We start from the raw sequence: 23,571 nt of genomic DNA on the forward strand, positions 1-23,571 counted from the left end.
GAATTATTTTCATCATAGGACTGACCAGGGTTTTAGCTGGATAAGAAGTGGCCTTTCCTTTTAACGTTTTGGATACATTACAAATAGAAGGCATATATAACTACATTGGTTAGACGTATAAAGAGGGGGACGAGATATCCCTAAATATGTTTAACACTGCCGCATTTGTTGCACCTGCATGACCCAACTTGAGTCCGTAACCTTTGCTACATTTGTATATAGTCTTGTATTTATTTCATTTTTTAAATTTTGGTTCATTTATATGTTTCAAGAAACAAACATTAAACTTCTAACCCCTTTTTGTAGTTAAATGATTGCTCACTTAGGAGACAGCTTCAGGTATATCAATACACAGTTACAAGTTTAGTTTCGCATTATAGCCATGGTGAATTGTCTAAATATGAAGTTTTTGAACAATTGAATTGATTTTTAGTTGAATAATAATAAAGCCTTAATTCCTAGTGGGTTTATAAGAACATTTAGATTGTTTTTAGCATGTTTTATAAGCCATTTTTCAGTTTGAAAGTCCATACGTTCCTATCCGTACCGCCATAGATTTAGAAATTTTGTATTGTTTTTTCAACAAAGATTTGACGCTCGATCTTTTCAATTTAATTTTATGGAAAAAACAGCAGAAATGCATTTAATTTGTTTTACCTTTTGATAGATATATGTCTATGGTTTCAGGAAAGGTATCACTCTTATTGATTGAAAATTGAAATTTTCCTTTGGACCAATTTTTTTAGATCTTTGTGACGTGTTCAACCCCCTATTTTGCAATATTTGGTATCAAATAAATGCTGATTGTTGCCATTGTTACACACAAAAAAAAGATTATATTTCACCATTATAACTATTGGAAATCAAATCTATGGACGATTCTCTTTCCATAAATATACACATGCATAACTAAAATAGTAAGCCTTATTTATTAGGAAGGAAGGGAAAGAGGGTGTTTAAATTTGTTTCCCTATCTGTGAATTGACACCCACCCTAGTGCATAATTTTATCGTTGCGTTGGGTTGTTTCTTCTATTTGGTCGGGCTTGTGTTTCTTTGACATTTTCCTCATTTCCATTCTCAATTTTATTAAGGACTTACTATACTCAAAGATTGTCAAGTAAAGACATGTACAGTTACATATATGCTGAATATGTCACTCCTTTGCGGAAGCAACGTAAAAAAAAGAGATGGACAGAAAATTTTGATGTGATTCTTGTAAATAACAGTTAATATCAGTTAACAGAGAAAATAATGTCAAAAACAGTGAACACTTTAAGTATTAAGTAACAGATAACAGGAATCTCAATTTCAAATAAACAGTTAACAACATTGCAAATTTAAACAAAACAGATTACAGACAGTGGGTCGAAAACAGTTAACAGTTTTTTAAAATTATCAGTCAAATAAAAATTTTAAACAAATTAAAACCTTGACAAGGACAAAAACAGTTTAACATAAAAGGGTACCCCCTCTCCCCCCACCTTAGATATTTGAACTTAATACTTTATTTTCTTTGAAAAGACGGTAAATAACTATTCTAAAATTAGCAAGTTGCCATACAGTTGAAAACAAGTTGCCATACAGTAAATTTGTCAACACGAGCAAGTTGCCGTACCCTAGACTTTATTTTTTATGGTCTATATTCTTTAAAATACATCTTTTTGACAACAAATTTCAGTAAATATCATGCCACACTATAATAATCTAAAAACGTGTCTGGGGAAAATATTGAAAAAAAGTTCAATATTTTGAGAATGGGGCTACAGAGGACGATCGACCTCGAAATTTTCCGGTACTAAGGGGCAAGTTTTGGAGTATTACACAAAATCTTGTATTAATTTTGTACTTATCGGCCTAATAATTCATAGAATTATATATCAGAAAATCATTTCTTAAGCGGCACCCTCATCAAATGAGTGGAAATGCGTTAAATTGAACGAATTCTTAACTTGTTTACTTTTTTTTCTATTTCTCTCCGCTTCGTTAGTACCCAATTTCCGGTGGCGATGATACACAGTGAACACGCACTGCTCCATATATGACACTCATGTCATGATGATCATTTTAAGCCTCGCTCAGTTATCGGTCCAAATCGAGGGAACGATAGGTCGGGAGATTGGTTATACGAGATTTTGAGACTATCTGTACATAACTTGACCGGTGTTCAATATATACTGTATAATATCTTTTACTAATCTTCTGTCTATTTATCTTGTTCTCTGACTACATTAATTTTTACAGTACTATAAAAAAAGAAGATGTGGTATGATTGCCAATGAGACAACTCTCCAAAAGAGACCAAAAAATGACACAGAAATTAATAACTACATGTATATAAGTCACCGTACGAGCTTCAACATTGAGCCAAGCCCATATCGCATATCATCAGCTATTAAAGGCCCCGAAATGACAATGTCCGTAACTTCGAATGTTACTGATTGAATATTTAAATAAACTGCTTATTCTTAACGTATATCAGTTGACACAACAGTAACATCTTTAAATATTGCTTTACCGGTTCTAACTTTGATTTCGTTTTTGAAAAATAAAACATAGTTATTGTAATATGTTCACAGTTAAGGATGTTCGCTACTCTGTTTTAAAATAACAAGCTTTTTAAAAGACTGTTATAAATTGAAAGTATATAAATAAAGAAACTGAAAAAACAGAAAAAAATGGAGAGTCCGTGTGCTCGTTTTCGAGATGAAAGCCGTTGAAAATTTGGCGGGAAATAATTCTCTCTAGATTTTTCCTCACTTAACATTGGCACCTTTTTTATTAAAAAAACTATGAAAAAATAACAAGGATTTCATAAGATTTTTAAATATGGCTTTTTAAAAATATTTGATAAAAATATGAAAAGAAAAGTAGTGGTTAGTAGGCAATTTTTTTTAATGTTAATACATGGATAAAACCAGAGGATTCCAAAAATCTGGCAAATATTAAAAAAGTAGAGGAGCAAACATCCTTAATAGAAATAAATATTCTACATCATGTCGATACTGTTTATTTATATAGTTTGAAAATGTACAAGGTCATGCACTTTTCAGACCTATATACCAACGACTTTATACTAAATCTGTTGGATGTGTACTGGTTTAGTATGGAATAACAATATAAAGTATTTATTAATATTTTGCTTTGAACTACAACATAGCTTTCAATTACTATGCGTAATCTTATTTCAGTGCTTAATTGATGTATTTTATTTTCATAAAAAATGTGTCTCTTACCAATCTTTTGAGATAACTATTATTTTTGATAATTTATTCTTACATTGTACTATTACACCACTGGCGACTCCCTGCTCGTTAATTATATATCGCCCAATTCCAAAACGTTTGCCAAACTACAATCTATGCAATCTATAGTTATTCCTGGGCGTAGAAAATATGGCAAAATCAGTGGTAATTAATAGGCGCATCCTTTTGGTACCTAAATATTATTTCTTTGGAAACAGGATAGAAAATATACTACATACAAAATTACGACACAGATGTAGTCCTTTAAAAGCTGATTTATACAGAGTTAATTTAGTAAATGACCCCAGTTGTGAATGTGGGTGTCCATTAGAAGATTCGATTCATTTTTTCTTAGAATGTCCACCCTACATAAACTTTAGAAATCAGCTCTTTAAAAACATTCAACACTTAGCTGATATATCTATAGAACATATTTTATTTGGAACAGACGAAATTACTGTTAAACAAAACACAATCCTTTTCAGAAATGTACATAGTTATATACGCCATACAAAAAGATTCTTTGATTAATATTGCTGTATCTTAAAATGTACTCGTATCCAACTGTTATACTGTTTAAACATAATATAAAATTGTATATATTTATTATATTGTACTGAAATATTTAATTGCTGTCATCTTGAAATTTTGTATATTGTACTTATATGGAGAGGATTATCTTAAGTTGTTATAACTTGTATCCAATCCTATTGTATATTTAGACAATAAAATATGTTTAAACTAAACTTGTCGCTATTTTGCCGGCTTCGGCAAAATAGCTACATATGTATTTATAGAGTTTTGCTATTTTGCCGGTCTTAAGATCAAGACTGAGAAGTATACAGATTAAGAATAGAAAAAAATATAGAAATATACGTTTGAATTAGAAATCTTATACAAATAAGTCTTCTATAACACATTTATACAAAGTGTCCATATAAAAGTTTATTCTTTATTTTTATTAGAAGTCTCTAAAACAGTGCTATTTAAAACATATCTTTTTTAAAACATTCTAAAATTGATAGTTTTCTTTTCTTTAAAAGAAAATCTGTAAAAAGAAATCTGTATTTTAACAGAAGATATGCATTGTTTACTTATTACTAAACATGCAAAGCTATATGAAAAAAAATCTCTAATTCTTTAATAAAATGGTGGCAAATTACTTCTAAAAAATACCTTCATCCGTATTTAAAACAGGTCCGTATCCGTCGTCCGGTAACAGTTTTAGAAAATATCCGGGTTTTCATAGCATGCTGCCTTGACCAAAAAAAGTTGACCTTTCTTGGATTTTATCATCCTTTTTTATTCAGAGTGTTTGACAACAAAATTTTTGAGCGATATATTCTTTCTCAACCACCATAAACGCCATAAACAATGTCTCTTCTAAGTAAAATTGGATATTTAGGCCTTGGTGTTGCTCTTGTCGGTGGAGTCGCCCAGACAGCATTATACAACGGTAAACTTCATCTTTTTGAAAACTTTTTGTCATACTGTCGAAGATGTATTTGACGCATTGATAAATTGTGTATATGTTGAATTTAGCTGAAAGAACCTTTGAGACTAGAAGTTTAGTTTCTAAAATGTAATTCAAATTATGCAATCACTGAATCAGCTGGGCAGCGCTGCACAGCACAGGTTCAATTGAATTTCAGTGCCAGAGGTCCTATAATTATTGACCTTCATATTCAAATTATATTTGAGTGTAATAGAATAACCCGAGGTAATAATTAACAACAATTGAAATGCTTGTGAACTCAAACAAGGTTGCAGTAAGTAGGTCAGTCATTTTTCTGACTTTGATTTCATCATCAGACCTATAACTTACATCAGGTGCAAGACAACTTGTCACTGAGATAAAAATATGCTGATAACAAAGAAAAGACAACTCAGACCATCTTTTAATTATAAAAAAGAAGATGTAGTATGATTTAAAAGCTATAGTCTGCTATAAAAGGTATCTTGACCGTCAATAAGTAAACTCTGACCATCTATCATGTCTATACAATCAACTTGGACAAAGTATGAATAGGAAAAATTTGACTATATAAACATGATAAATGATTAAATGAGTTTCTTCCACGAATAAAAACGTTTTTCTGTAGAGAAGTTGGGTGGTCATTATCACATGGTAACTCAAAGACTTTAAATAATGATTAGACATATCGGACTGTATATTAAAAGGAGGTCTACATACAATTCAAGATCACAACTTTTAGACTGTGTTGTTTGATCAGGTTTTATTTAGTGCCCAGTTGTCTCTAGGCTGAGTTGTCTTGCATTGTTTACATCATGACATACATGATTTTTTTAGTGTTTTCAAAATTAAAAATTAAATTTTTTATTGGTTAAAGAACACATAATGCATATACTGTGAAACAGGGCTCACGCTACCAGGCGAAGTGGGCGAAGAAGTCGCTTTCCCAACTGTCACTTCGCTTTCCCCGACCCCCAAAAGCGAAAAGAAGTCGCCCTGTTCTTGACGATACTCGCTTTCAGTCGCTTCCGTCATCGGACATTTTCAATTTTTACCAAGTGGATGAAACATCAATTTTTTATTGATATTAAAGACATTTAGACATAAACGATTCATTATCTTAAGAAAAGAGGTTGAAGCATTGTCTTTGAAGTCTGTAGCAGGTTATTTGATAAAAATACAACTTGTTATCACTTCGTGCATTTCCGCTTGTTCCGGTGCTTGTTACTCGAAAACGTACATCAACCTATATTTCGGCGGCAAAATAAGTTTGTTTCTTCATTTAAACGTGATACAAGTTGCCTCCAGTAAGTGTTTAATCCATTTATTGCATTAAAAACGTAATGTTTCCTTCCAAATAACTTGTCAAACATCGTTTATTTTTGTAAATTTTCTTGCATTCGTCCGCCATTGACCGCCATTGACCGATTTCTAAACTACGGATCTCAACCGGACCAGCTATGACCAAAATCCGTACTTTTACAATAATTACTACGGACGCACGGATGGAACAGCTGACAGAAGAATATTGATCCCAAAGGGGAAAATTACGTATTCCACACGAATTAAAAGACTTTTGGTTACATCTAATTGATTGGTGTATATACTTCTCTATATTTTTTATGGATTGTTTCAAACTATTGATTAAAGTTGTTTAACTCTGAGACTATCATGACTATTATACTATTATCAATATATTATGGCCCAGCTTAATAACTTTTATTTTTTTTAATGAAAAACACAAGATAGTTTTGAATTAAATTGTAATTGATATATTATAATTTCTTTACCTTTTTAAGAAAAAAAAAAACTTTTTTTTAGTGCTAGATACTAAATATTTAATTGGTAGTTTCTCACAAGAACCTGAGTAAAACTTAACAACTTTTAATTTGAAATGTTGCTTTAATTGTATACTCAGATATGAATTGAACATTATAAAAAGAACATTATTTACATATGACCCTTTATACTATATATGCTATAGTATAAATCCAAACATCGTAGCGCACCGCGCGAAAGAGCACTTCTCTTTCAAATCTCACCACTTCTCCCTATCAGTTTCAAAAAGAGAAGTCACTTCTCCCTATAATTCTGAAGTAGTGTGAGCCCTGGTGAAAGTACTTTTATTCGTGGGGTACCAATTTTCGTGGTTTTCGTGGACGACTTTATCCACGAATTTAAGTGTCAAACGAAATAAAACAACCATTGTCCAAATAAAGACATGGAAAGATCCCATACGGTAGGTTTGACTACTGAAATGATCTAGAGAATATATTGAATAACGCCAAATCTGAGAATACTTTTACAGCAGTTACAGAACTACAACCGCATTCAGGATTATACCCATTTAATCTTTAATAACCTAAACTATACAACTTTTATCTTTTAATTCTCTTAAAAAATATTTTGGATCGCAAAAGCCTGATTTCCGTTTTGATATGCTAATATGATAAAGTACGTTTATAGCATTTGTTTATGTTACTGTTTTCATTAGGTGACATGTTTATGGCCTAATTAAAACAATTCAGTGTTCCCGCCTGCCCTAAATAGAAGGGCGCCCCGCCCTTCTGCCCTCCAAAGCCAAAGAATTCCCCCCTCTGCCTTTTCAAAAGATACATTTTACAAATGTCATGCCTTCTGGCGTTTCCGGTAAAATTGTTACCTGATTGTGTAACACTAATTAACTGACAATAGGATTAAGTTAAATACCTAATGCCTTTGGCAGTTTTATCACCTCTGCTAATGATTGTTCACTGCTAATTAGTGGATTTAAGATAATTGAACAAATACAAGATATTTAATACAGATTGAAAATGTCCACATGTTAGCCATTTTTAATGTTTACGTATCATAGCATATGTACACATAAAAGAAATTTTTTAAATAAAATTTAAAACAATTTAAAAGGCATACTAAGTTTTGACTAAATTGGTAGATTGGTAAAAACATTTTGTTTTAAAACCACGAGTATGAAATTAAAAGAAAAACCACAGAAATATATGTATTTGAACATAACAAGATTGCACCACTTCCTGTTTTATTTCTTGCATTATAATCCTCCTTAAATAGGAGCACTTAACAAATGCTTTTATTTTTTAACCATAATGGAGTTTATACCTACTGTAATATATGCAATGTATTATTGCATCATTATAATATAATCATCTCTTGTATCACCTGTTATATTTATAAAACTCCCTACTTAGGAGCACTTTGGTGTGCACTTCTTAATACTTTTTTGTAACAATTTAAATGACTACAAGTTAGGTAACTTTCAATAACACAAATTTTTATACTATATGTCTAAACAAGTAATTTTAATGTAAATAATATAACAACTTCAATTTTGTTAAGCTCCATCTTTCAGAACTGCTTGTTATTTTATAGACTTGTATAATTAAGTTATATAAATTATAAAATTAAAAAAAATAAAATTCTAAGGATTTTTTTACTGATCAAAATGCACAGTTTGCATCAATTTACATCAATTAAAATGATATGCTTTGTGTCATGGTATGATAATTTGATAATAAAAAAATCTTACTGGAACCAACACTTGGAACACATTAATATCTGAATAAGGTTAAAATACAAGTAATGTTCTGCAGCTGAGCCTAGCAATATATACATGTATTCCAGGTTATTTTATACAAATACAAACAGTGCCCTTACAATTTGGGTTATTGCGCTAAAGTGCCCTTTCAGACATGTAGCACCCTTCTGCCCTGAGATTCAAGCTGGAACACTGCAATTGCTTAAAATTTGAATTCATGGCTAACCTTTCTCGCAAAATCCATGAAAATTGAAATCCCATGAATGTTAATGAATCCAGAATAATTGGTGACATTTTTTTTCAGTTGATGGTGGTCATAGAGCAGTTATATTTGATAGATTCAGAGGAGTACAGGATATAGTTTCTGGAGAAGGAACACATTTTTTGATACCATGGGTACAGAAACCAATTATATTTGACATTCGGTCAAGACCAAGAAGTGTACCTGTCGTAACAGGAAGCAAAGGTAAGTCAGTGTCCTAGCTGCAAAGCTTGAACAGGGCATAGCGCCCGCCCTTTTTTATTGATGCCCCTGTCTTTTTTCTGTCGCTCCTCGGGCGCCCTGCCTCTTTATCACCGAAAAATCAGCATTTTTCTGCCTTAAAATACGGTTAAAATCATTATTGTTCCAAGAACAGGAAGTTCCTCTACCTGTGCAAGCTGTCAAATTAAGTGAACCATTAAGTGTATGGCTTTACCTGATGGCTTTGATGTCAAACACATTGTTAATTAACACCAATTACCTTAGCTTTAGGTCATAAATAATTTGTGTATTTCCAAAAAGTTTGACAAACAATTTGATTACTTCCCCTTATTTATCACCTGTTCACAATATATTACTTAAATTATGTTTCTTTTCGTACAAAGATTAAATGTAAAAGAAATTGAATGCAAATGCATATTCATTGATATTAGAATATTAAGTTAAATTATTTTGACTTGAATACATTTCAAAAATAAATATTTTGAAAATTATATTTTGCATCTTTACTTCCATTAATTGATCTATCAAGTGCAATGAAGAATTCCTAATTTTGAAAATTGTAGCTAAATTGGTCAAACTGCTATGGTGACATCAACTACAAGACAGCTAAATATACATAATAAGGCAAAAGTTTCCCAAAGAGAGTCTCAGCATTAATTATAACCATCATTTTGACCATAGATTTATGAAGTCAGTTATAAAACAAATTCTTCCAAAAAAATTAAATTACATAAGTTCATTTTAACTGAAACTTGATGTTTCAATAATGCATAATAAATTATGTGCTAATTAATTATGAGACTTAAATAATTGCCCTTTTTTCAATGATATAAATTTACGTGTAAAATTGCCCTTTTTTCAATGACATTCGTCGAAAGAATATTTTGTTCATTTTCCAAAATCTAAATGTATGCAAAATATTGACAATTTTGTTGTTTCAATATTTTTATAATTTAAATTTACTTCAATTACATATTGTTTTTCAGAAATCAACAAATTTATGTTCTGTAATTATCATTTTATGTTTTCAGATTTACAGAATGTTAATGTAACATTGAGAATTTTATTCAGACCAAAGGCTGATGCCCTTCCAAATATATACACAAATGTTGGTCTTGATTATGATGAAAGAATTCTTCCATCCATCACAAATGAAGTCTTAAAGGCTGTAGTGGTGAGTAAATATGATTAGGGATGGACATCATAATCTTTTTGCTGCCATTTTCCATTCAGCTGTATTGGAGTAATGATAATCATTTCATTTGCATGTGCCTCATTCATGTCATTGAGGGTTGACTCCTTAAAATCAAAATTTAGCATCAACAAATTTGTTTAAAATTTACATTTTTATTTGCCCGTTTACAGGACGTATTATGGTATACCCTTGACCGACTGTCCGTCCTTCTGTCCGTTGTCAACATGTCGGACATTAACTCAAAAAACGCTTTAACCAATATATGCATGAAACTTTGGTGAATTGTTTTATATCTATTGACATGAGCTCCCGTTTGTTATTAGGCAGTTAAGCTGCCTTATGCTAGCACCCTAGATTTGTGTTCTTCCTAACAAATGCTGAAAAAAGTGCCATTGTTATAATCTAGCAGGCTAATATGTTATTTATAACTAATTGGACATAGAAATCCGTACGTAGTTTAATATCCCCTGTGCTTTTGGCTAAGATGTCAAAGAACAATTGTATGAAATATATCATTGCCGAAAATCTGTAAAAGTTACAAGTCATTTATATTTCCCAAATGGCAAAATGTGCAGGAATATTGTTCATGTTCACCAAATCTCTATGATAGAGGAAATAAAGTTATATATAGTAGTCTAAGTTGGCAGTAAATTTCAACTTACACGAAATGTAAGTACGTTTGATTCTGATGATATAAAGCCGAATTAAAAGAAAGTATTGTTAACAGTCAGGGATATAACTCTATAGGGTTATTACAGGAAAATGACATACATTTGTTATTGTGGACTAAAAAATCATATAACTCTGATAACATACATATGTTACATGTTTCAAAGGGACAATATACATCATAAGTTTAGTTAAAATGTATACAAGTTCTATTGATATTACTATTGTCTTTATGTATACTTAACTATTGAAAGATGTAACAGTTCATAGTATTCCAATTTTGAATAGTACACCTATATGTTATTACAGAAAAAATATGCCTGTAATAACTAAAGGGTGTTATCACAGCTTCTCTATATCACTTCAAATCTCCCAATTGATACGATATTCCCGTGCTTGCATTTCCTATCATGATTTTCTTGATAGAGGGTTGCTGCTTACAAGGAAGCTAATTAAACCAAGAGTTCCAAATGGTGAAGTTGAAATTATCCCTTCGTAAATTTTACGGACGCCATCACGAGTTGGTTGACCGTTATGGAATAACCATTTCACAAATGATATCGGATATGTTCCTTACGTCGTAACTACAATCCCCTTCCCTTTCATGAATGTGACCTACTGAATTAGACTATTTACCGGATTTGTAATCACATAAGCAACACGACGGGTGCCACATGTGGAGCAGGATCTGCTTACCCTTCCGGAGCACCTGAGATCACCCCTAGTTTTTAGAGGGGTTCGTGTTGTTTATTCTTTAGTTTTCTATGTTGTGAAATGTGTACTATTGTTTTTCTGTTTGTCTTTTTCATTTTTAGCCATGGCGTTGTCAGTTTGTTTTAGATTTATGAGTTTGACTATCCCTTTGGTATCTTCCGTCCCTCTTTCAAAGCATTTGCGCAGACATAAATCATGCTTAATTACAATGTATTTTAATTTATTGTAAGAAATAATGACCAGAGCATGTAATGAGGTTCTGCACAAGTTTCTCAGTAATTCCCAAGTGTCTTATTTAATAAGTTACATTCCTTTAATAACTCAGCCTTGTTATCACAGCTAAGTTAATTCCTTAATAGCCTTGTCTCATTGATTTACCATGGTTAATCAAAAATGTATTAATTCAATTTAAAAATTAATTATCAAGGCTATGCATTTAGTTTCCCCGCAAAGTCTCAAGAGTTCCCTAGAGTCCACTATAGATTAAATAATTTTACAAATAACAAACATATGTTATTACAGATTTAGAAAATTTAAGGAAAAGTATCTGTAATAAGGCACGCAAGTTATTTTCTGTAATAACCCTATAGAGTTATATCTCTGACTGGTTAATCATGATATTCTTTCTGTTAAAAAAGATTGTGATTATTTAATTGGTTTCAATTAAATGTATGCACATTTAAATTCCTTTCTTTTATTAAATTATTCCATTTATCACTGACCTTGCCATATAATGTTGTTATTTTATGAATGAAAAAGAACCAGAATTCAAAGTAATCAACATCGACCAATCAGGTCGATCTTTTAAGAAATGTGAACAACTCGTCCTCGAGACAAGTTGGACGGAATCCACTCGGACCGTCTAAGAAGACAACTTGGACCGCTTGTCAGATTTACTTAGGGTTTCATAAAATGTAAGACTAAGTCATTAACATGTCTAGCGGAGCCATCAATCATTCCTTTGTGCATTGGGGACTATTTAAGGGTATTTTGAGGGTCCTAAAGAAGGGAGGGGTTTACTTTTTTAATTTTCAAATGAATATTACTTGAAAACAGTAAGTGATGGACACACATGGTCTTCAGTAATGAGAACAGGACAATAAAACAAATCAAATAAAATATAGGGTGAGTCCCTGGGGGTCATCCCACCCCCTTCAATTTGAAAATGTGCTTTTATCTTGTAAACAGTCGCAATCCCCACCCCTAACCCATATATATTCATGTATGGGACAATATAACAAATCAAATGAAATATAGGGGAAGTCCATGGGGTCACCCCATCCCCTCCTGTTTGAGAACTTGGAAACGGTCGAGATCCCCACCCTAAACCATATATATTCATGTATTGGACAAATGAAAAATAGGGGGAGTCCCTGGGGTCACCCTGTCCCTCCAGTTTGAGAACTTGTAAACGGACAAGATCCCCACCCCCTAAACCATATTTATTCATGTATGGGACAATATAACAAATCAAATGAAAAATAGGGGGAGTCCCTTGGGTCACCCCAACCCCTCCTGTTTGAGGACTTGTAAACGGTTGAGATACCCATTCCTAAACCATATTTACTCCTGTTCATCATTTCTAAAAGATTTGAATGACATACAGGGTCAATCTTCTATATGCATATCACTTTACTAGTCATAACCAATGTGTACTGGACTTTGCCCATTGTCAGGCGACCATGGGAATGACGAATTTTGGGAGCTTTGTAACAGCATCCTGTTACAATTATTTCTTGTATATTATAAATTTTTATTGATGCAAAAAATGATTCTAGGGTAATTGAATTTACTTTAATTATTTTTTGAATTATTTCTGGGTCTATGAAAATTTTCATTTATGGCTAATTTTAAAGATAACATATAAATCTTTCAAGCAGTGTAAAGCCCATGCATGTTTGACCAACTGTTTTATAATTAACTGTCATTTTATTCCAAACATTTACATTTACTATGGGCAGGTCAGTCAGACCTCACCTTTGATCCCTATAGTAGTAATCATTTGTCTGATTTGTGTCTCATTATAACTTTTGTACTGTAGAACCCAAACTCAGTGTTCCTTCCAGGGAAGCAAGTCCATTCATACTATTACAAACTCTTACTCCGTCAACTTGTACCACTAAAAGTCAACTGGTACCAACATTAACTACCAACTAGAACAACTGCAATCATTGCGAACTTGTACCGCTGCAGACTCATCATTAAAAATATACATTGAAATATGTGTTGCTTTTGAAAACTTTGATAAAATATTAATTAACTTGTCTAAATAATCAATTCATTAAATATTAAAACATAAATGTACAATATGGACCATAATTTGGTATTCGGCCTTTGGTTTCTTTTTGTATCCTTTTTTATACGACCGCAAATTTTGAAAAAATTTTCGTCGTATATTGCTATCACGTTGGCGTCGTCATCGTCGTCGTCGTCGTCCGAATACTTTTAGTTTTCGCACTCTAACTTTAGTAAAAGTGAATATAAATCTATAAAATTTTATCACAAGGTTTATGACCACAAAAGGAAGGTTGGTATTGATTTTGGGAGTTTTGGTCCCAACATTTTAGGAATTAGGGGCCAAAAAGGGCACAAATAAGCATTTTCTTGGTTTTTCGCACTATAACTTTAGTTTAAGTTAATAGAAATCTATGAAATTTTGACACAAGGTTTATGACCACAAAAGAAAGGTTGGGATTAATTTTGGGAGTTTTGGTTTCAACAGTTTAGGAATTAGGGGCCAAAAAAGGGCCCAAATAAGCATTATTCTTGGTTTTTGCACAATAACTTTAGGTTAAGTAAATAGAAATCAATGAAATTTTATCACAAGGTTTATGACCACAAAAGGAAGATTGGTATTGATTTTGGGAGTTTAGGTCCCAACAGTTTAGAAATTAGGGGCCAAAAAGGGACCCAAATAAGCATTTTTCTTGGTTTTCGCACCATACTGTTAGTATAAGTAAATAGAAATCTATGAAATTTAAACACAAGGTTTATGACCATTAAAGGAAGGTTGGTATTGATTTTGGGAGTTTTGGTCCCAACATTTTAGGAATTAGGGGCCAAAAAGGGCCCAAATAAGCATTTTCTTGGTTTTTCGCACTATAACTTTAGTTTAAGTTAATAGAAATCTATGAAATTTTGACACAAGGTTTATGACCACAAAAGAAAGGTTGGGATTAATTTTGGGAGTTTTGGTTTCAACAGTTTAGGAATTAGGGGCCAAAAAAGGGCCCAAATAAGCATTATTCTTGGTTTTTGCACAATAACTTTAGGTTAAGTAAATAGAAATCAATGAAATTTTATCACAAGGTTTATGACCACAAAAGGAAGATTGGTATTGATTTTGGGAGTTTAGGTCCCAACAGTTTAGGAATTAGGGGCCAAAAAGGGACCCAAATAAGCATTTTTCTTGGTTTTCGCACCATAATGTTAGTATAAGTAAATAGAAATCTATGAAATTTAAACACAAGGTTTATGACCATTAAAGGAAGGTTGGTATTGATTTTGGGAGTTTTGGTCCCAACAGTTTAGAAAAAAGGGGCCCAAAGGGTCCAAAATTAAACTTTGTTTGATTTCATCAAAATTGAATAATTGGGGTTATTTGATATGCCGAATCTAACTGTGTATGTAGATTCTTAACTTTTGGTCATGTTTTCAAATTGGTCTACATTAAGGTCCAAAGGGTCCAAAATTAAACTTAGTTTGATTTTGACAAAAAATGAATTGGTTGGGTTCTTTGATATGCTGAATCTTAAAATGTACTTTGATTCTTGATTATTGGCCCAGTTTTCAAGTTGGTCCAAATCTGGGTCCAAAATTAAACTTTATTTGATTTCATCAAAAATTAAATAAATGGGGTTCTTTGAAATGCCGAATCTAACTGTGTATGTAGATTCTCTTTATTTTTGGTTACGTTTTCAAATTGGCCTACATTAAGGTCCACAGGGTCCAAAATTAAACTAAGTTTGATTTTAACAAAAATTAAATTCTTGGGCCTCTTTGAAATGCTGAATCTAAACATGTACTTAGATTTTTGATTATGGGCCCAGTTTTCAAGTTGGTCCAAATCAGGATCTAAAATTATTTTATTAAGTATTGTGCAATAGCAAGTCTTTTCAATTGCACAGTATTGTGCAATGGCAAGAAATATCTAATTTCACAATATTGTGAAATAGCAATTTTTTTTTAAATTAGAGTTATCTTTCTTTGTCCAGAATAGGAAGCAAGAAATATCTTATTGCAAGAATTTTTTTTAATTAGAGTTATCTTTCTTTGTCCAGAATCAACTTAAATCTTTGTTATATACAATATACAATGTATATTCACTTTTTACTACCAACTGATAAATTTAAATAATCTTTACCATTCAGTGATAACAAGCAGTTTTTTTACATCTTAATATTTTATGATGTATTTAAATGAGTAGTTATTGTTGCAAACTCCATTAGAATATTTTAATTGAGATTAGTTTTGGAATAAGGGAAAGGGGGATGTGATTAAAAATTGGGTTCAATTTTTCTCATTTGAAATTTCATAAATAAAAAGAAAATTTCTTCAAACATTTCTTGGAGAGGATAAATATTCAACATCATAGTGAATTGCTCTAAGAGAAAACAAAAGTTTAAGTTCATTAGAACACATTCATTCTGTGTCAGAAACCTATGCTGTGTCAACTATTAAATCACAATCCAAATTTAGAGCTGAATCCAGCTTGAATGTTGTGTCCATACTTGCCCCAACCGTTCAGGGTTCAACCTCTGCGGTCGTATAAAGCTACGCCCTGCGGAGCATCTGGTTGATTTTACTTTTCCGAGTTATAAGATTTTATTCATAAAAAAGGGGTGATTTTCAAGTTTCTTGACAATATCCTTTAGGTGCTTAGATCAGTAACGAGTTTTCATTTAACTTTGATGACTGATTTATATCTATTAAGATAACCTCCCTTTAGTTTTTTATAAATTTCTGATATATCATTGAGAAGTTATTGAACTTTATTGAAAAAGCCATGGGCGTATCATGCGCTCATGGCGCAGCTGTTTATTTAACATGTTAACATTGTTAACTGTACTCTTGAAACAACGGAAAATAGAACCCTTCAAATGTGAATAAATAGTTAAATACAAAGTAAATATGTATAAGAAGATGTGGTATGAGTGCTAATGAGACAACTCCATCCAAGTCAGAATTTGTAAAAGTAAACCATTATAGGTCTTAGTACGGTCTTCAACATGCAGCCTTGGCTCACATCGAACAGCATGAACAGCAAGCTATAAAGGGCCTCAAAAATTACTAGTGTTGCATGGAAAAAACTGAAATTTAAAATACATGTACCACCTTCAATTTGTCTTCATTTTGTTTTAGGCCCAATTTGATGCAAGTGAAATGATAACACAGAGAGAAATTGTTTCACACAGAGTTAGTGAGGAATTAACAGAAAGAGCTGCCCAATTTGGTCTAATTCTGGATGACATTTCATTGGTAAGTTTCTTCAGGGGTCAAGAATTGGTCCTTGACCTTTGGGTTTTAATATTTTTAAGAATATTTCTAAGATTTATTTGGACTATATAAACACGTGCATTTAAAAAAAATTATCCTGGTTTGAGGAAAAATGTATTTCTTGGAATTTTGATTTTGTAGTTTGGAAAAGTGTTTATACAAGAATATTGAAAATTTGTGCTTTGTTGAACATTATTAAACGTGTGGTTCAACAATACTCATAAAATCCACAAAAATTGGTATAAATAATGAATTCACATACAGTAAGATAACAGATGTCTCTGTTTTAATAGTTACCATGGATCTCTGTTTTAATCGTTACCATCGATACTTTAACAAATTGCCATAATTACGGTCGAAAATGTGTTTCTTATTCTTTCTTTTTTTTTTACAAATTCCTATGTCAAGGTACCCCATGCAAGCAATACCTTAAACATGTTACAAAGTAGAGCTGTGGTGTAGTGGTTAGTGCATCGGACCACTAACACTAAGGTCCCTGGTTCTATCCACGCTCAGGGAAGAAAATTTCAGGGACTGAATTTTCGGCTCTCCTTTGACACCATTTGCGAGTATGGTCTTGAGAAAAGATAATAGTTCGTCAGAAGGGGACGATGAATGGCTGACCTGTCATGCCTGTGTTGAGAGAGAGCCATATTTCTTGCACATAAGAGACACCCTTGTAGTAATCGAAAAAGAGCAGGCTAATGCCGCTACAAGGCAGCACTTGCACCCGCAAAGTGGATAGGGATCAATATAAGTTCCAATAACTTGTTTCCCAATCCACTATAAATAAATATGTTTAAACTAAAGAGAAGTGGAATGATGATTATGGCATTGTGATTGTTCTTTACACTCGTAGAATGATCAGGGGAAGATAATCCAAAGATATTTTATTTTCCAGACACATTTAACATTTGGTAGAGAATTCACACAAGCTGTAGAAATGAAACAGGTGGCCCAGCAAGATGCTGAACGAGCTAGATATCTTGTAGAAAAGGTAAGATAAATATGAGGTTAGGCATTTTTAATTTTCATTCAACATTTTTAGGTACCCTCCATATTGAGGCAGAAAAAAAAGGCAGAAGATAGATAAAGCCCCTCTGACATAGGGGTGTCCAAGTAATTACATATGCACATTTGTTTTGCCAATATAATCACATAATCATTGATTATTTTTTTTGAACAAAATAATCATATAATCAAAAATACAATCCTAGATTATTAATTAATCAAAATTAATAATCATGAAATATTTGGTTTGGTAATCAAATAATCACTAAAAATGGGCAAGTAATCACACAAGTAACCACACAAGTAATCACATAATCAATCACACAAGTAATCACACAAGTAATCACACAAGTAATCACACAAGTAATCACATAATCAAAAACACAAGTAATCACACAAGTAATCACATAATCAAAAACCAGGAGAAGGCTCATAGATACCAGAGGAACACTGAGATTTCAAAGGTCAAAGAATTAGAAAAACCAATGATACCATCACAAAATAAGAACAATGAAAAGAAAAACAAGTCTTCAAGGCACTACTAAAGCAAAACCAATGCCGTCAAAACTATGATGGATCCTGATCCTTGTATGGCACCTGTCTTGTTGTTCATGTCTCATTTGCTGATATTGAAGTCTCACTTTTTAAAATTTTACTATTTTGAATTTCAAGAATTCATTTCTTCTAATATATTTATAAACATGCACTAAAAATGGCCAATATGGACACACACCATGCACACAGACTTGTGAAGATGACCTTGAACATTTTGAAATGAAATAGTCAAAAGTTTAAAAAGTTAAATCAGCTGTATAAAAATTAATTGATCAATCTATAATAAATATGAAAATAAGTAGATACGGGTATATATATATACACATTAATAAGACAGCAACCCAACGACAAAAACAAGCAAAAGACTTTTAGAGGACACATAGTCTGATAATGAATTTACAGTAGGTCTATATATAATATGTCAGTCGCCAAATAGTCCTGAGTCAATCAAAGTTGTGAATCAATTTAACAGACACATTCTAAGATCTAGTATCAACGCTTAATCCTTATGAGGCCAAATAAAAAAGTAAGTGTGGTTCAAATTTAAAAAAAAAGTTAGGTAGGGAGGGATTTTTTTTACATAGAGTCTATGGGAGCAACATTCTTATTTTAACAGTACTTAATGAAAAATAACAAAAAAAATCTTTAGGCCTAAGGGTAGGCTATTATTAAGACTAAAAAGTAGGGTAGGTAGGGTAACTGGAACCACACATATATTTTTATTTGGCCTGATAAAAAAATGAATTCTAGAATTCTTAAAAAATGTAACATATTTCAACTAGTGAAAAGGTTTCTGATTTTCCAGAGTTATCTTTTGTAGGCTGAGATGATGAGACAAGCTGCTGTAATATCAGCAGAGGGAGACTCTGAAGGAGCCAAGTTACTGGCCTTGGCATTCAGAGAGGCAGGCGAAGGATTAGTAGAATTACGTAAACTAGAGGCGGCAGAAGACATTGCCTACCAATTGTCCGGGTCACGTAACATCACATACTTGCCATCAGGACAACAGACATTGTTATCGTTACCGCAGTAACTGTGTCTATAAATAGAATAGACGATATATTTCTGTTTGTGTATATGTATGTGAAGTTTTTGAGACAGTAAAAGAACAATTTTCATAGAATGGTTTTGTCTTTCATGTGAATGATTTACACATTTCTATCACAGGCTTAGCTTCAGATGTGGTCATTAACATTGCAAAGGTGCAAGACTTTATTTTTCCAAAATTCTTCATTCTGAGCTGTAAATCAAGTTTCATTTATAGAACAGTACTTAGAATTTGTCTGTCACATCAATAGTACATTTGCCAATTACCGGTTTGATTCTGTTATTTCACATTTTTTTAAACAAATGACTTCCCTTTGTCAATCATAGACTGGTTCTATACCAAACAAAATTCAGGGGCGGATTTAGGTGGGGGCGTGGCGGGCGTGCGCCCCCCCCCCCCCCCTAAAATTTGCTAAGCATAGGTTGACTTCAACATATTTAAGAATCAGAAGAGACCATTCAATCTGTTTTAACATTCAAAGTATATAAAACAGTCAGTTTAACAGAATCAACGTGATTTCCAATCAACTGACATACGCTTTATTAAAGTTCTATAAATAATTTCAAACGCGGAGCTGCGTTTGATGACAAATATAATAGGTTTTTAGCAGTTAAAGTAAAAACAAATGTTACATATTTGTATTTGTGGTTTTTTATAATCAATTTGTTTGATAATCGAAGTTCCAAAACATCCCTTACTCACTTTCACAATTTCATCATGACACTGTCAAGTAAACAGTCGGCAGGTAAGATTCTTTTATAATATCCATAATGAAAAATAGAAAATACTGTTTCAAGCGAAAGGTTAGTTTATTAATTTTTATCTCTGTGTCTATATTTTTTTCTCACTTGCAACCTAAATATTTAGCCGAATTCTGTACCGTATGACTGTATGCTTGGGATCCCAAGAAAATATATATAACTGTGAAATGCATCTCGTTCTGATTTTAGTTGTTTGTGGCGAACACAGTAAAGTCTGGCACGACCTCCGAAAATCAAAAAAGTAAAAAACAGATTAAAAATCGCTGGTAAAAGTAGAACGTTTTGTTTGAAAAATATATTGGTCAGGTGAGCAATTGTCATCTGTCTCGTCTCACTTTGCGTCCGTCTGTCCGCCTGTCTATCTGTAGATTGTTGTCCAGTGTGGATTAAGGCGGTTTCAGCTTGAAACTTTAATTCCTCGCTAATTTTAACACACAATAGTTCGAGATATTTACATTTCACCCCTTTAGAAGAATATTTCAATAATTTTACCTAAAAAAACCTCCAAAAATTTTTTCGCCTCGCTCCGCTCGGCAAAAATTTAAATTTGCCCCCCCCCTAACTGCAAGTCCTGGATCCGCCCCTGAAATTGGCTATTGTCAATGCATAGCATGATGAACTGAAAATGATGAATCAGCAGTTTAACTAATTTTTATACGACCGCAAAAAATTTTTGGTCGTATATTGGTATGACGTTGGCGTCGTTTGAAGACATTTGGTTTTTCGCACTATAACTTTAGTATAAGTAAATAGAAATCTATGAAATTTAAACACAAGGTTTATGACCATAAAAGGAAGGTTGGGAATGATTTTGGGAGTTTTGGTCCCAACAGTTTAGGAATTAGGGGCCAAAAAGGGCCCAAATAAGCATTTTTCTTGGTTTTTAGCACAATAACTTTAGTATAAGTAAACAGAAAACTATAAAATTTTAACATAAGGTTTATGACCACAAAAGGATGGTTGGGATTGATTTTGGGAGTTTGGTCCCAACAGTTTAGGAATTAGGGGCCAAAAAAAGGTCCCCAATAAGCATATTTCTTGGTTTTTGCACAATAACTTTAGTATAAGTAAATAGAAATCTATGAAATTTTAACACAAGGTTTATGACCACAAAGGGAAGGTTGGGATTGATTTTTGGAGTTTTGGTCCCAACAGTTTTCGAATTGGGGGCCAAAAGGGTCCAAAATTAAACTTTGTTTGATTTCATCAAAAATGAATTATTGGGGTTCTTTGATATGCCAAATCTAACCGTGTATTTAGATTCTTAATTTTTGGTCCTGTTTTCAAATTGGTCTACATGAAGGTCCAAAGGGTCCAAAATTAAACTTCGTTTGATTTTAACAAAAATTGAATTCTTGGGGTTCTTTGATATGCTGAATCTAAACATGTACTTATATTTTTTATCATGGGCCCAGTTTTCAAGTTGGTCCAAATCGGGGTCCAAAATTAAACTTTGTTTGATTACAACAAAAAATGAATATATGGGGTTCTTCAATATGCTGAATCTAACCATGTATTTAGATTTTTAATATTTGGGCCCTGGTTATCAAATTGGTCCACATTGAGGTCTAAAGGGTCTAAAATTGAACATTATTTGATTTCATCAAAAATTGAATTCTTGGGGTTCTATGATATGCTGAATTTAACCATGTATTTAGATTTTGGATATTGGACCATATAAAATAGGTAAATGTCCAATTTAAAATTTTTAAGTTTAAGTTCTTAGACCACATTCATTCTGTGTCAGAAACCTATGTTGTGTCAACTATTAAATCACAATCCAAATTCAGAGCTGTATCAAGCTTAAATGTTGTGTCCATACTTGCCCCAACTGTTCAGGGTTCAACCTCTGCGGTCGTATAAAGCTGTGCCCTGTGGAGCATCTGGTTTTAATGAAAAATAATTTCTGATGTCAAAACTATTGAGCTTAACAAAAAATTAATGTATTTAAAAGATTTGAAAACCTTAAGGATTACTCACATTCATTGACATTACGCACAGGTAAATTTGCTCTTTCTGCTAGCTCTCCATTGTCAATTATAATTAATGTTCCTCATAAGGGAGACAACTAAAAAGGGATCTATAATTACAGGGTCAATTACGGGAATTAACTATTGGACTAAAATACAGATCCTTTGTTAAAGCTTTGCTAACAAAAATCTGACAACACTCTATTTTACTTTCTGTTCTGATAATTATTACATCAGCCAAAGAAATTCCAACATTCACATTTTCAAAGGTGTTAACCAAAGGATTCTGAAAGGTCTTAAAACAGAAAGTAGAACTGAGCATTTTCAGATCCCTGCAAGGTAAGCTTGGACACAGGTCTTTATTTTAATTCGATTGTGAGTCACAGCTGACATTTTTACATGTGAAGACAGACAACTGGTTAACGTCCATCGGCAAATTAAATTCATATTCAGGATGAGAACATGTAAATGTGAATATGAAGCCTGCTTTTTACTTGACCAACAGGTTGAGCTCGATTTGGAAAAGTGGTAGTTCACTAAGAAACAGTAAATAGTCAAAACTAGTCAACCTACCTGGACACATAACACTTACTGTTAGCTAGAAATAGGATAACATTATATTTGGTGTATAGGTTCCTTGCACTGTTTACATATCTGACTTTGACCACATTTCATGGATCAGTGATCAAGGTTAAAGTTACATTATTAGGTCAGTTTCTCAAATACTCCAAGCAGTAGGTCACCCTTATGTGGTGTATGGAATTACTGTAATGGGTACATGTCTGTCCAGCAGTTATCATCTGACCTTGACCTCATTATTATGGTTCATGGGTCAATGTTAAGTTTTTGTGTTTGGTCTGTTTTTCAAGTTACTATAAGCAATAGGTTAACTATATTTAGTGTATCGAATGACTAATGGGTAAATGTCAGTTTGGTAGGTAACATCTGACTGTGACCTCATTATCATGGTTCATTGGTCAATGTTACGTTTTTTGTGTTTTGGTCTGTTTTTCAGGTACTATAAGCAATAGGTTAACTATATTTGGTATATGGAATAGATCAATTATATTTTGTGTGTAAAAATATTGTATGGTGTATATGTCTATCTGACAGCATTTATCTGACCTTAGTTTCTGTGATGCTTTTATTTAAACCTTTATCTCTTAGACTTTAAACATAAATCAGTGGTCATTTAAGCAGGTAAGACATTTTATCGTGTGCACTTCTGTTTGTCTGTTGGTGAGCATTCAAGAGGGGGGATAGGACCTTTATCAGGACCTGGGATCAGGTTTTTTAAAGCTCGGGATTTCAGGATTGACCATTTCTGGATCCGAGGATTTCGTTTTTTTAAGCCTGGGATTTCGGGATTTCGGGATCAGGACCCCTCCTACTCCCCC

General features: G+C 32.5%; 1 protein-coding gene across 1 annotated transcript; it reads left to right on the forward strand.

Annotated features, from left to right (window-relative positions):
• The first annotated feature begins 4,467 nt into the window (after nucleotides 1–4,467).
• LOC134694630 (prohibitin 1-like) lies at nucleotides 4,468–19,518 on the forward strand. The gene is made up of 6 exons (XM_063555671.1): nucleotides 4,468–4,700; nucleotides 8,576–8,737; nucleotides 9,787–9,929; nucleotides 16,695–16,811; nucleotides 17,731–17,826; nucleotides 19,216–19,518. The coding sequence occupies exons 1-6, from the start codon at nucleotides 4,619–4,621 to the stop codon at nucleotides 19,426–19,428; spliced, it is 813 nt and encodes a 270-aa protein (XP_063411741.1). The 5' UTR covers nucleotides 4,468–4,618; the 3' UTR covers nucleotides 19,429–19,518.
• The last annotated feature ends 4,053 nt before the right edge of the window (nucleotides 19,519–23,571 follow it).

Source organism: Mytilus trossulus, chromosome 13 (assembly GCF_036588685.1).
Source record: "Mytilus trossulus isolate FHL-02 chromosome 13, PNRI_Mtr1.1.1.hap1, whole genome shotgun sequence".
NCBI lineage: Eukaryota > Metazoa > Mollusca > Bivalvia > Mytilida > Mytilidae > Mytilus > Mytilus trossulus.

Coding starts and splice junctions, on each gene's coding strand:
- LOC134694630 (XM_063555671.1), top strand. CDS start 4,619: ATGTCTCTTCTAAGTAAAATTGGATATTTAGGCCTTGGTGTTGCTCTT. Junction 8,738..9,786: donor TGTCGTAACAGGAAGCAAAG/GTAAGTCAGTGT, acceptor TTATGTTTTCAG/ATTTACAGAATGTTAATGTA. Junction 9,930..16,694: donor AAGTCTTAAAGGCTGTAGTG/GTGAGTAAATAT, acceptor ATTTTGTTTTAG/GCCCAATTTGATGCAAGTGA.